Here is a 12,511-nt window from a genome sequence, read left to right on the forward strand (position 1 = left end):
ATGTTTGGGGTTTCATTTTGATACTATACGTTAGAAACCAGAGCATGACTGGCACCAGCTCCTTCATGTACCAATTCAAATTGACAGCTTCTTTGAGAAATGTTCAGCCAAGTTCACCGCCTACGAGTCAGCCTGGTGAGCTTCACTGAAGCGTGGCTGCACTTAGACGTCACTCAGCTTTAAGTGTATACAGAGAGGCCTTGTTTTAGTGGTGGGAAAAAAGGGCAAAAGCAGTTGTGTGTGAACTTCCCAAAAATGTCTGCAGAGCAGTATTTATTAAAACAAAACACCCAATCTGTGGTGTGGACACATTTAAAGACCGTGCTCAACAGAGACTAGTTGATCATTTGATTCAAGTTGAAAAATATTGACTTAATTTGAGTGCAGGGGCTTGTTTTGAGAAGGCAGTCAGAGGAGGTGGGCGGGGACCAAGCTTCTCTAGCTATTGATGCAGAACTGCTGATCCCAGTTTAAAGAGTGCATTAGTTAATAGATGAACCCACCACAAGGTAACAGCTTGGGGATTTTCCTGACTCATGGGTTACCTCTTGATAGTGACTCATGCTCTTCTGCCTTTTGTTCATCACTGACTCACATTACAGATATTATCAGAGTATACGCCTCATGTGACCAAATCCACCAATTCCTCACAGCTAAGTCTCTGGTGTCTTCTACTTGCAGTCAGGAAGAAGTTCAAACCACTTTGTGCTTAAGCTGTGAACTCTGGTTGTAGCGTCATGTGCATACACGTGCTTACATAACCATGGCGACACATGTTCAAAAGCCCAGGAAGGAAGCTACGCAATAGAGTAGCGGTCCAATATAGCCAAATGCTCTTCTTGGTGAAATGCTAAGTGAGGTACGCAAATTGTCATAGGGCGTACATGAAAAAAAATGTAAAACAGCGCGACAACATTGGAAACTAGAATATAATGGCGAGAGCTACAACTCACGAGCCGAACGTGCTTTAATACCTTTGCTACCACATACTTGAGTAAAAGTGAATTTTCAGCTTTGACAAACATGAAAACTAAATAAAGAACAACATTTTTTGTGTAGAAATAAAACTCTGACTCTCTCAAATTCTTCCAAATATTGCAGAGTTCTGTGCATCTTCTCAACCTCACCCTTCTCATTAAAGCTGTAGAGAGTTGTATTTCAAAGTTTCAGGGTCATGAATATGTTGTATTACTGAAATACTGTATGTTCAATCATCAAATGTTTGGTAAATTTATTTTACAAAAAAAGAGATCGTTTCTAACTGAAAATGCCAGTAGGCTAATTAATTAAATAAATCAAAGAAGTGATCATTCTGAATAATAGTCTTGTGTGCTTACAATTAAACATTTTTATTATATAGTATTCCTCAACAAATTTCACTGTAGGGCAACATTTTATATGACATTACATTATTATATGTTTTAAGTGTGCAGGGGTAGGGGGTACATGGCTTCAGGTTAAATGTCTGAACGGGACCAGACAAGTCAGGCCAGTGTCAGAGCTCCATAAGGCATTAAACATTTTGAATTTAAAATAGCTTATTTTGTAGGAAGTCAATGGACCTACTTCACTTAATGCAAACATCATCGCCCATCTCTTCAGTAATAAGGCAGGGCCCTTCATGGCATCGCAGCGACTTGTTAAAGTCCAACTGTGACTTAGTTTCTCTCAAACCTGGCACGGGACACACGCCACAGAGCCACTGCTCGACACCGTGCTGGCTTTAGAGTTCACATAGTAGTGATGACAGATGTCTGTTGTCAGACGGATACAGACAGAGCGGAGAGTGTGTGTGGTAGTGTTAACGTGCCACATACACATACACATAAATGTGTCATTAGCATGAGCGGAAAAAAAAGAGATTATAACTGTATCAAACTCAGACACAAAGATCTTAACGTCACACTCTAATGCACATATATTATCAGTTAAACCTGTTTATTCTCCTTCAACGGATAAGGCATTATCAAATTAAAAGTGTGCTTCAGCTTCACAGATTTCAATGGCATTAATCAGTTTTAAGAGAACTCTATGTTCCATGGTTTTCAGACAGGCAAAAAAAATGACATCATGGCAAAGTCCACCTACTTAGTTAATCACATAAGCTTTCATTCACAGCCTACGTGCAGTGGTGCAAGTGTGCTTTGCTTATTTAAGATGGAAATCCTGGTAATAATGGTAATACTGTGCAGTTGTTTCATTTACAATAATGCAATTAAAATTCATTCAGATTTCACAATTTGATGATTTATTTAGCTTAATTATTAAAAAATACTGATATCTATCAGTATTGGTCCTGTATTTACTTGGTAACTGATTGATACCAAATTTGGATAAACAGTGCAGTCTGTCAAACTTACAAAGTGGATGACGGGTGCAGGGCAGGTGTGTTTGATTTCGTCAGTGCAGGAGTCCTGGAACACACAGCGAGAGCTAGAAGCACCGCCGCACCAAACACAGCCGTATTTTGGGTCGGCTGTGCGGCACCGGCTGCAGTCAGAGCGGCCCACTGAGCAGTTAAATAGAGTCACTGCAGCAATGGAAAGAAAAACAATAAGTAGACCCACAACATTCCATAAACACAGGCATTATTAGCTTTACCCACCATGAAGGTCCTCAGCACTGTCGAGGAGGAAGTTGTTCTTTCTCCTAACATTGATGAAGGCTGGATATTCCTCCATTGGGCCAGAATAAACATACTGCAAAAAGAACATTGGCAAAACTGATCAAAACCATATTTATTATTACATCACGTAGATCATGTTTAAGGCCGTATGAGCCGTAAAATTTGTAATAAAACTTTTACATGTAAACACTAACATAAACAGCCAGGTAATCACTTTTAATTTATTTTTATTCCTTACACATGTCACAGGCCAGGTCGGAAATATAAGCTTGATTGGGGCTTTTCCTGTAACTAATGATGATTAGCGGATGTTGAAAAGTAAAAGCTGAGGATTTTCCTTTGAGGATACTGACAGTTTAGGAGAAATCACAGACAAAAAAAGTAAAAAAAAAAAGAAAAACTCACTTATGTTTATGTAGCCCATCATGTGTTCCTTGACAGCCCCAAATACCAAAATACTTTACTGACTTGACCCTTCACTTGACCTGACCTTTTTAAACAGTTCTAATGCTGCTCTGTTGCCATGTGTCAAAATGCTGTTTCTAGACGTACATTTAACCTTAGTCTGATCCTTTTCAACCAATATTCTCCAAATTTGATTTCCTGACCTTGTGAGGCTGACAGGTAATGAGAAAGACTGATGGTTGCTCAACGTCTGGCTCTACCGAGGCCTCCACCACCACCGACTTGTTTTCCACGTCCAACACACACTCGTAGTCCAATCCATCATCCTGCAAAACACAGAAACCAACAGATTATTCATACATGAGGGACACCAAAGGAACACATCTTTAATAACTTGTTCAACTAATTATTGTTCATTTATTAATCAAAGCTTTATGATCGTTTCACAGCCAAAAAGTTGTGGGTTCAATTCCGAAAGTCTTCCGCAGTAGTTTGCATGTTCTCTTTAACTATTCATGGGTTCTGAAACCAATTGGTTGACACTTCCAATCCTTGCTCCATACCAGTGACAGTTACTTGGCAAGAAGACCTGCTACTAGAAATCCCAATACTAATGCAATTCCTGCTGGAATCTCTATTACCGTATTCCTTTTTCATGATGCTACTTTTTAGAGCCTTTTAAATTCTGAAATTAGAAGATTCCAGCTTGACAAACATTCTCACTCATATTTTGCTATAAATTTTTAAATAATAAAGCCTCTAAAAAAACTGAAGAGGGCTCCCACTGATTTCTTATATAAAATTACCTTTTATATTTTCATTAAAGGGAGGGGTATTGTGTTTTTTTCAATCACATAGTACAATTCTATAGCACACTACAATGATAATGCAACCTTATGTTGGTCTGTAAATACAGTAAATTAAAATAACTGCCTTGTATAAATTTGCTCTCGAATCAAACGCCTTGAAATAGGCCACTGTCTCTTTAAGAAGCTCCTACCCATTCCAACAGGCCACTTCAGCACGCTGCATCTCCTCCACACGCATTCAAACTACTATCGATGTTCGGTTCTGATTATTGGAAATAAGCTACACTTTATCACTTTGTGAACAATGGCCACACAGGATATTGTGCATCCGTACGATTTTGATCCTGCGTCTGACCTGAAAAAGTGACTTTGAAGAGGAACCTGAGAGAGTTTAGAGGCTCTCACAAGACGTGCCTGCTTAGTAATATTCAACCTTCTTGTCATAAATAAATACATATATGTAATTTTGAAGCTACATTTTGCAATTCTGTAATTTATAGTGAAAATGTGTTGCAATGAAATCATAAATATAAAATGCACAACCATTTTTCTCAACGGGCAACAGCTAAACTTTGGTAATAATTTATTTTATGTTAAAGCAACATAAATAGTTACATTTTGGAGCCGGATGTTTGGCTAAGGACAGTTACTGTATGTTACATTATGGAGCTACATGTTGCTATGAAATCGCATACATCATTATGAAGCTATGTTTTCCAATAAAACTCTGTGCTGCTGCCTGCTCAAGACGCGGGGGAGGGGTGCTCTGCTGTGGAGAGGTGGGCGGTAACAAAAGGTCAGAGGTGTTTCCAGGAGGTGGGGGAGTTCCTAGGAGGACTCAGGCGAATCTAAAACCTAAAATGGCTGCCGTCAGAGTTTTTAAAGATCACTCAAACATACATGAATGAGCCAAGGCAACACCCCATGGTTTTAATGAGGGAATGACACAGTAACGTTATATAAATCTTGAAAAAGTCGATTTTACATAATACCCCCCCTTTAAGGGCTTTAAAAATAACTTTTGCAAACAAAAACAATTCCTTACAAAATGTAAAACTTCTAATAATATGAGATAAATATAGCTTTCTGTTGAAAAGCAAATCATACAAACACCTTCAGAAAGAATCCGATAGTAAATATAGGAAAAGGAGAATTTGATGACCTGAAACAGATGGAGATGCTCTCCCACCAAAGTTATCTTCCTCTCCACGTTGACAGGAAGAAGATTGGAATCCAGAACTTTCTCCACACATGGACACTCCTGATGACACATTTTAGGGGTGTATCATGATGAGCCATAAAATGCTGCCACAAATACATTTGTTTGGAACATGCACAACATGATCAACATCATTTCTAGACTACTTTCTTAATTGCCTCTTTTTCCTCCCATATATATTCAATTTGAATTGGCACATGAAGGAGCTGGTGCCAGTCATGCTCTGGTGTCTAACGTATAGAATCAAGGCCTAACATGTGGGGACATGAACCACAACACATGGCATCTGTCTTGGTTTCACTTCCTCTGAACATCTGTGAAAAGTCTTATCATGCTTATAAATATGCCTGTGGTTCAGTTACAGCATTTTAGGGAAGCGGAAGCCCCGCCTACAAAGACTTGTAGGAAACTGTGGATTAGAGGTGAACTGATATGGGATTTTCAAAGGCCGATGCAGATACCGATTTGTAAAAAAAAAAAAAAATCAGCTGATGGTCGATATCTAAAGCCTATTTTGGAAGCCGATATACTCTTTTTTAAAGCACATTATTTGTGAAAGACAATTGAAACACTCATGATATAAATACTGGGTCATTCTGTCAGTCAAGTGGTGGCTGCAGCTGCCCACATGCCTGCCTGATCGAAAATACTTATCCTATTATATCCTTAATTAAGGATGTAATAGGATAATGATATTTGATCAGGCACCATTATATTATATTATATCCTTATCCTATTAAATCGGCTTTTATTTGTAAGCCTATTGGCTTCTACCTCGCCCATGCACATGCTATTATTTTTTGTTGTGAATTCATAAATCCAAATGGATGTTTTTTTATGTTCTTTCTTTTTTCCTTTAATGGCTACAATAAAGTGCTAAATTTAAAAAAATAATAACAATAATTGAAAAATAAATAAATAAAAACATGAAAAAAGTCCATATATCGGCCCGATATATTGGTCAACCTCTACTGTGGATATTATGGCAGCCAGTATATGACCCATTTATGGAAGTTTGTATACTTTAGGATCATGACTTTAGTATATCCTGCAAAAACTACAATAGATGACATCAACACGTCACAGAAAATATACAAGGAGAAAAGTGTGCTATGAAATAATAGGGTAGTCGTATGGTTATACCTGAGCTGAGCTTGGGTGAAGCCTCTAAATGAGGTAGGCAGAAATGTAGGTACAGCTGGAAATTAGCCAATTGTTATTCATTCAAAATAATTTTAATCTATTTAAACCCACTATTATGTAAACATTTTGTCACAATTAATTTCAAAAGACATCATATGAGGTAGAATAATCTCACAGCTAAAAGATAAATGCATCTCAAGTGCTTCCACTGCTCTTCATTTGTCCTAAATAATAATTCAGAGCTACCTGTGATGATTAATAAATAATGTAATAGCCAATGAATTACACATACATCAATTTGTATTTGTATTATCAGTAGCGTAGGCCAGTTTAAACGATAGATATGAATACGTAATCATTTCTATGGACCACAGAGCCTGTATCATATTGTACAATCAAAGAAAAACAGATGTGAGGTAGGCCTGGGCGATTTTGCCTAAAAAAAAAAAATCTCCAATTTAAACAAAAAAAAAATGTAAGTTTCGATTTGATTTTTGATTTTTTTTTTCAATGCACTTAAAAATTACTGCAGACATCAGATATATAGTCAAAAGTGCGACTTTATTGCTGTGATTGTCCTCAAGAGTTAAAACGCATAGAACAATCCCAAAATAAAGTCATTCAACAATTTCAAGTTTTAACCCAAGTTTAAGCAAAAGTGCAACAGCAACTTCACAGTAACTTAAATTTTCTGATTAAAAAAAATCAGATAACTACATATTTTATAACCTTACAATTAAAACAATCATAAACTCTTCCCTTAGCATCTCAGCATAGTGCAAATAAAAAATTAAACATGCCTGTAAGGCACATATAGCCAACTCAAAGGGTAAACAAATGTAAATAAAGAGGGGGCTGGCTCAAATTGCGCTACGGTAACTCACAAGGATGGAACGCAAAAAAGTCCGAAAAAAACTGTGGTGGGAAAAAAAAAAAAAAAAAAAAAAATGTAAAACAAAAATGTTAAAAAAATAATTATTTTTTTAAACTCAAATTTGCAAAATAAAAATTGTTTTTATTTACAAATATGATTAATCAATTAAATCCATTTTTTGCCCAGCCCTACGTGAGATGGAAGCAATTACTATACCTGCTTTACAAGTTTCAAATTACACAAATAAATTGGCTCTAAAAGCTGTCTGTTTGCTGCAACAGCACCTAAATACACAGATAACTGACACACTTTAAACTGGGTCTGCAGAGAGTGGAGGCTCTGCTTAGTGGTGGAGCACCAAGGGGTCGAGCTCTGAGAAAAAAATGGTGTGAGAAGAAATTTCAAGACGTAACAGACTGCATATGTAAAGGATAGGTAATGTCTTCTATTAAAGCTGCTGCTACCTCCGATAATTTTCTTATTAGATAAAATCATATTGTATGCCTCATAAACCAATCAATCTAACATAATTTACACCAAAAAGGGAAAAGGTTGAAAACGCTGCTTCAAAGTATGTTTTCATTTCAGGCCTAAACAATCAGGTTGTTTGGCACATTGCATTGTGGGATTTGGAGTCTTGGGAGATGGATGCATAGAAGGGTTTTACATCATTCTGATATCATGGGGAATACCGGAAACAATCTATTACAAAAATGGTGTCAAGAGAATCACTGCTTTCCTTCTCTTGTTAAAAAAAAAAAAGTTTAAATACTTCCATACATCCATCACTTCTATACACACACACACACATTTGCCTGTGTGAGTAAAGTATATACCGGTATATAAATAGAGATTGTGTTTTGGATATTTACTGATGATTTTATTGATCCATATTTATGTTCATGGCCAAAAAATAATGTTTCTTGCAAGAAACACCTCAGATAGCAATGCCTCAAGGAAAATGGTCCGTACCTTTTGCAGAATCACCACTTACCTCTCCCTAAATACATTAGCCAACTGTGACATTCACCCAGTGTATGCAGCATGTGTGGGTTTACTCTATGCTTAGGTTACTTTAACCTATTCAGATTTAGGCAGTTACTCTAGGATATTTATATTGCCTGTAAGGTTAGCTTGCTAGCAGAAAATGCCATTGCAGTTGGGCTAAGAGCAGCAGGCTGTGTTTACTAATTCTATATTATTCATATACACACATCTGTAGCTGACCTCAAATGTGTAAAAATCAATATGTTAGCTCTCCCATCTAACAGCTGTAGTGGGAGACACCATGGCCACATCTTGGGGATTCTTCAATAAATATTGTTCTAATGTAGTTTCACAAGTGATGGGGATGAGATAAATGTTCAGCTAAGCAGCCACTGCTAGTTTGTATAAGCAGAATGAAGAGCAGCAGGGCTAACAGCTGGCAGTGATTATAAAACAGATATAATCTGAAGATTAACTAATGATTTTATCCTTATTGAAGGGAATAAAGAGAGAAATTCTACAGTATAATAATTACTGCAACGCTTCAGAGCATGACAAACATTGTCTTTTTGCCAATTATCATGGATTCTACAAATGAATTAGTGTTTCATATCACCAATACCAATCATTTTTACTCTTTACAAAGTCATATTAAATCATGTTTAAATCATGCCTTTCAATCAATGCATGAAAGTTTAGTGTAAACTGAGCTAGCTGCTTTGACCCCGAGCGTGTCATTGTTCTGTATTCACATGTGGCTTAATCTCCACTCACCAGAAAATAAGAGTCTATCCAAGAATCAGACTGGAAGGCTGCAGCAGATTCAGAGCTGAGGTCAAAAACGGTTTCAGGTGACTGCGTAATGATGAAGGACTGATGGACAGAGGACGATGTTGCAGAATCCAAACTGGGCATTACTATTTCTGGCAGGTGATCTGATGGAGTTGAACTGGTGGACAGAGGAATGACTTCCTCACTTTCATCAGTGGGGAGAACTTTTAAAGTAGTTGGGCTGATCACAGAGGATGAGCTTCCTGTTTCAACAGATGGCTCTGTGAACTGTAAGTGAGGGTCTACCAGGACCCAAGTGCTGCTGGGTAAAGTGCTGTGAAGAGTATGATCTGTTGGGTTTGGGGTATCCTCCTTTAAAAAGCCTTCTGTTTGGCCACCTGTTCCCTTAATGACTTCATTGATAACAGAGAGTGGGGTGATGCCACTGTGTAAGGTGGAGGTGCTCACAGAGAGGGGGGGTGTAGGGATGTCAGCTGGTGTGATGGCCTCTGTTTTATGGGTAGTGGGTGGTGTTGTAGCGGTGGTAGGAGAGGGGACAGCTGCTGTAGTGGGGGCAGATGTCTCAGTGTGTGGTACTGACTCTGCTGTGGTTGGAGTGGGAGTGCTTTTTGTAGTGGTAGTTGTGGTGGTGGTGGTGGTGGTGGTGGTTGTTGTTGTTTTGGGGGAAGTTATAACAGCAGGAGGTGGAAGGGTGGGTTTTTGCGTTGTTGTTGGTGGTGGGGTGGTGGGTCTTTGGAACTTAAATATGGAGTAAAAAAAAAAAAAAAAGAGAACAAGAGACAATGCCAGGAAAAGAAATGGAAAAAGAAAAATTAGAAATCATAGGAAACAAATTAGAATCAAATAATAAACACAACATTCAAATTAGAAAATGAAGACAACAAGCAAACAGAAATGAACACATGATTGAAGAAAACCATGGAATGCAAAGTAAATTAATAATTGTTATTGAAATTTTTATTCTATTTTATGAATGTTAATGTTTTAATATCTGATGAATGTCTCTTATCAAATACTGTAATGTGTATTCTTTTAGTTTGACATTTGAACATTCTGTCTAGGGACTACAGATGAATAAATAGCCTTCTGGCTAATTCTGGTACATTTTCTGTATGGATATTAATGTACACTGTCCCTGTTAAATAAACCAATAAATAAATAAAATAAATGATGATTTAAAGACTTTAAAGGAGACATATCATGCTTTTAAATCCTTCCTTTTTACATATAAATCATACAGTTGTGGTCTATATAAAGCAGAACTGCAATGCTTGGGTATGAATTCCTCATTATTAGAGCTCCACAGGCCCCTTTTCTACCCCTTTTCTGATGTGCTTCTGAGAGCAACTCGTCTTGGTGCGGTCTCTTTAAATGCAAATGAGACACTTCATACCCCGCCCCCTCTTCAGGTTGCAGAGGTGACACTCGGTTCAACTCCACCCTGTTCGGCCATTTTTGTAGTTTGATAGAAGAGATACGATTGTCTAGCGGCGCTGAAAATGTTTATTCAGACGTTATTTACAAAATGTCAACAACGGAAGACTTGTCCATCCAGCCTTACATGTTCGAGCCGGAGTCGGACCCGGCGGAGCGAGATGAAAATGATGATGATGAACCTGCAGAACCCTAACAAGTGAGCTAACACAAGCACCGAGCTAACGCTAGCGCCAAGCTAACGTCACGAAATGCATTTTAAAACAGTCTTTTCGGAGACAAAAATGGCAAAATAAAATGACTAATGAAAACTTTAGACTTAAATTAAATCACGTAGGCCATATCATCAAGGATCTAAAACGAGCACACAGCGCTAACATATGAAGACGGTGCAACTGCTAATGCTAACAAAACAATGACAGGGACGTCTTATCACACTTTTTAGCGTTATTTACAGCTTACCGAAGTGCTCTGTTCGTCGTCTCCAAAGATAGAAGGAATTGACCCCTCAATCAGACAAAGTCTTTCGGCAAATCCTTCTTTATACTGGCGGAGGTTGCAGAAGCAGTCATCCTTGAAGTGCTTAGCGCACACAAAAATGACCTTACCCACAGATGTGGGTACATTTCTGTGAAAAATAAAACTCAACCAGGCACTTCAAAAAGGTTCTGATGCTGGGAGATGGTGTAATGAAGCGTGTGGGTTACTACATCCAACAACCGAACATTTTGATTTGTCCTCTCGTAACTTCGGCATCCTTGAGCTTGGACTACAAAATAAAAGTGAGAAATAAAAATGGCGGATTGCTCGAAGTGTTGGGCCTGGAGTCGATGTCCTAATTTGGCAGTTCCGCTCCAAATACTGTGACGTTATTGTTCAAAAAACGTAATAGAGAATCGAAAAATCGAAACAGATTGAAAAATATGACCAAAACAGAATATAAAGATATCAACGGAGCACCTGAAGAGACTAATTAGAACTTTTCTGTACTTCTAAACACTCTAAATATAACAAAATGCATTTAAGGGCTAAAAAAGTGGATTTAGCATCATATGTCCCCTTTAAGTAGCAAGTGAAAAAAATCTCCTTTTAAAAGGGCAAAACAGTAAACTTCAAAGCTGAAAAGGGTTTAGCCTGGGTCAGGTTGTTGTTGAGTTAACTTGCATATAACATTTCCATAGTGATATCCTTAAGATTTGTATTTAATAAGTAGGTCTGAATGTGTATTTCTGACCATTTAAAACTCAAACAGTCAAAGTTTTTAATGTATTATTTGTGGATGACCTTTCACGAAGAACCAGCAGTAACTTCACACATGTTCTCTTCTTTTGCATCAAATAGACAATTAACACCTTATAAGGCCTCTTTCCCCATTGTTATACACTATGCCTAATCTCGTCACACAAACCAACATTGTCATATCATAATATTATTCTTTTTACATTTCATTACATGTCAGTACTAAACAGAAACAGCTTCCTTGTTTATAATGGACTCACATTGTGGTTGTAGATGGTAGCACCTTGACCGCAGGTGCCCTCATGTGTGCAGACATGCTGGCGAATGCACCAATTACACCCCCAGCGACTGCTGATGCACCCTAGGCATCTGGTAGAGCAAAAAGTAGGAACACAGGCTGAATACCTAGTCAAGACTGAAATGATGACAGAGTTGACAGTCACAACGTAGCAATAGCACTTTAGAGAACAATATACCTGCATTTACCCTTTAAAGGAGAAACACAATGGGGTTTTGTCTGCAGTTAGTAAAGATCTACTGATCCATGTCAGGCAACCAACTTAGCCATTAATAATATAAGAATGTTCTACTTCCTGACTCTTCTTGGCAGCATGATTCAGGCCATTGTACATCTGCACCAAACTCATCTTTGCATAAATTCATAAACATTGCTGGAAACTTGGGAATTCATTTGATATTTTTTAAGAGGTCCCTTCATCAATAGCTCTTGGCAGGTATACATGCTCACACTGTTGCACTACCATCAACATGATTTATTAATGAGGTGCAGGGCTTTATTAAACAGTTTACACACTTTGTGTTTTTTTCTTATTAATTGTGGTCAAATAAGGCAGTTTGAGGCAAATTCAGTCCTGGCCTTTTGGTTTTTGAGGCCGTAGTTATCCATCTGTAACCAACTGACCAGTCAGAAACCAGTGGTCAGTGGTTAAATGATCCTTGTAGTCCAGACTGTCCATTCATAA

The 12,511-nt window shown here is 37.8% G+C and overlaps 1 protein-coding gene across 3 annotated transcripts in view; it reads right to left on the reverse strand.

The window, feature by feature from the left end:
- LOC114466991 (plexin-B1-like) overlaps positions 1-12,511 on the reverse strand; it is a 109,212-nt gene that overhangs the window by 28,573 nt on the left and 68,128 nt on the right. For 2 of the 3 annotated variants that reach the window (XM_028452913.1, XM_028452912.1), the window contains exons 11-16: positions 11,789-11,897; positions 8,838-9,593; positions 5,003-5,101; positions 3,235-3,357; positions 2,606-2,699; positions 2,361-2,530 (exon numbers count right to left, since the gene is read on the reverse strand). In XM_028452913.1, coding sequence (XP_028308714.1) covers positions 2,361-2,530; positions 2,606-2,699; positions 3,235-3,357; positions 5,003-5,101; positions 8,838-9,593; positions 11,789-11,897 — 1,351 coding nt within the window. The remainder of the gene's footprint in view (positions 1-2,360; positions 2,531-2,605; positions 2,700-3,234; positions 3,358-5,002; positions 5,102-8,837; positions 9,594-11,788; positions 11,898-12,511) is intronic. The other variant, XM_028452914.1, reaches the window with a different exon arrangement.

This window comes from Gouania willdenowi, chromosome 7 (assembly GCF_900634775.1).
Source record: "Gouania willdenowi chromosome 7, fGouWil2.1, whole genome shotgun sequence".
In the NCBI taxonomy this organism is placed as follows: Eukaryota; Metazoa; Chordata; class Actinopteri; order Blenniiformes; family Gobiesocidae; genus Gouania; species Gouania willdenowi.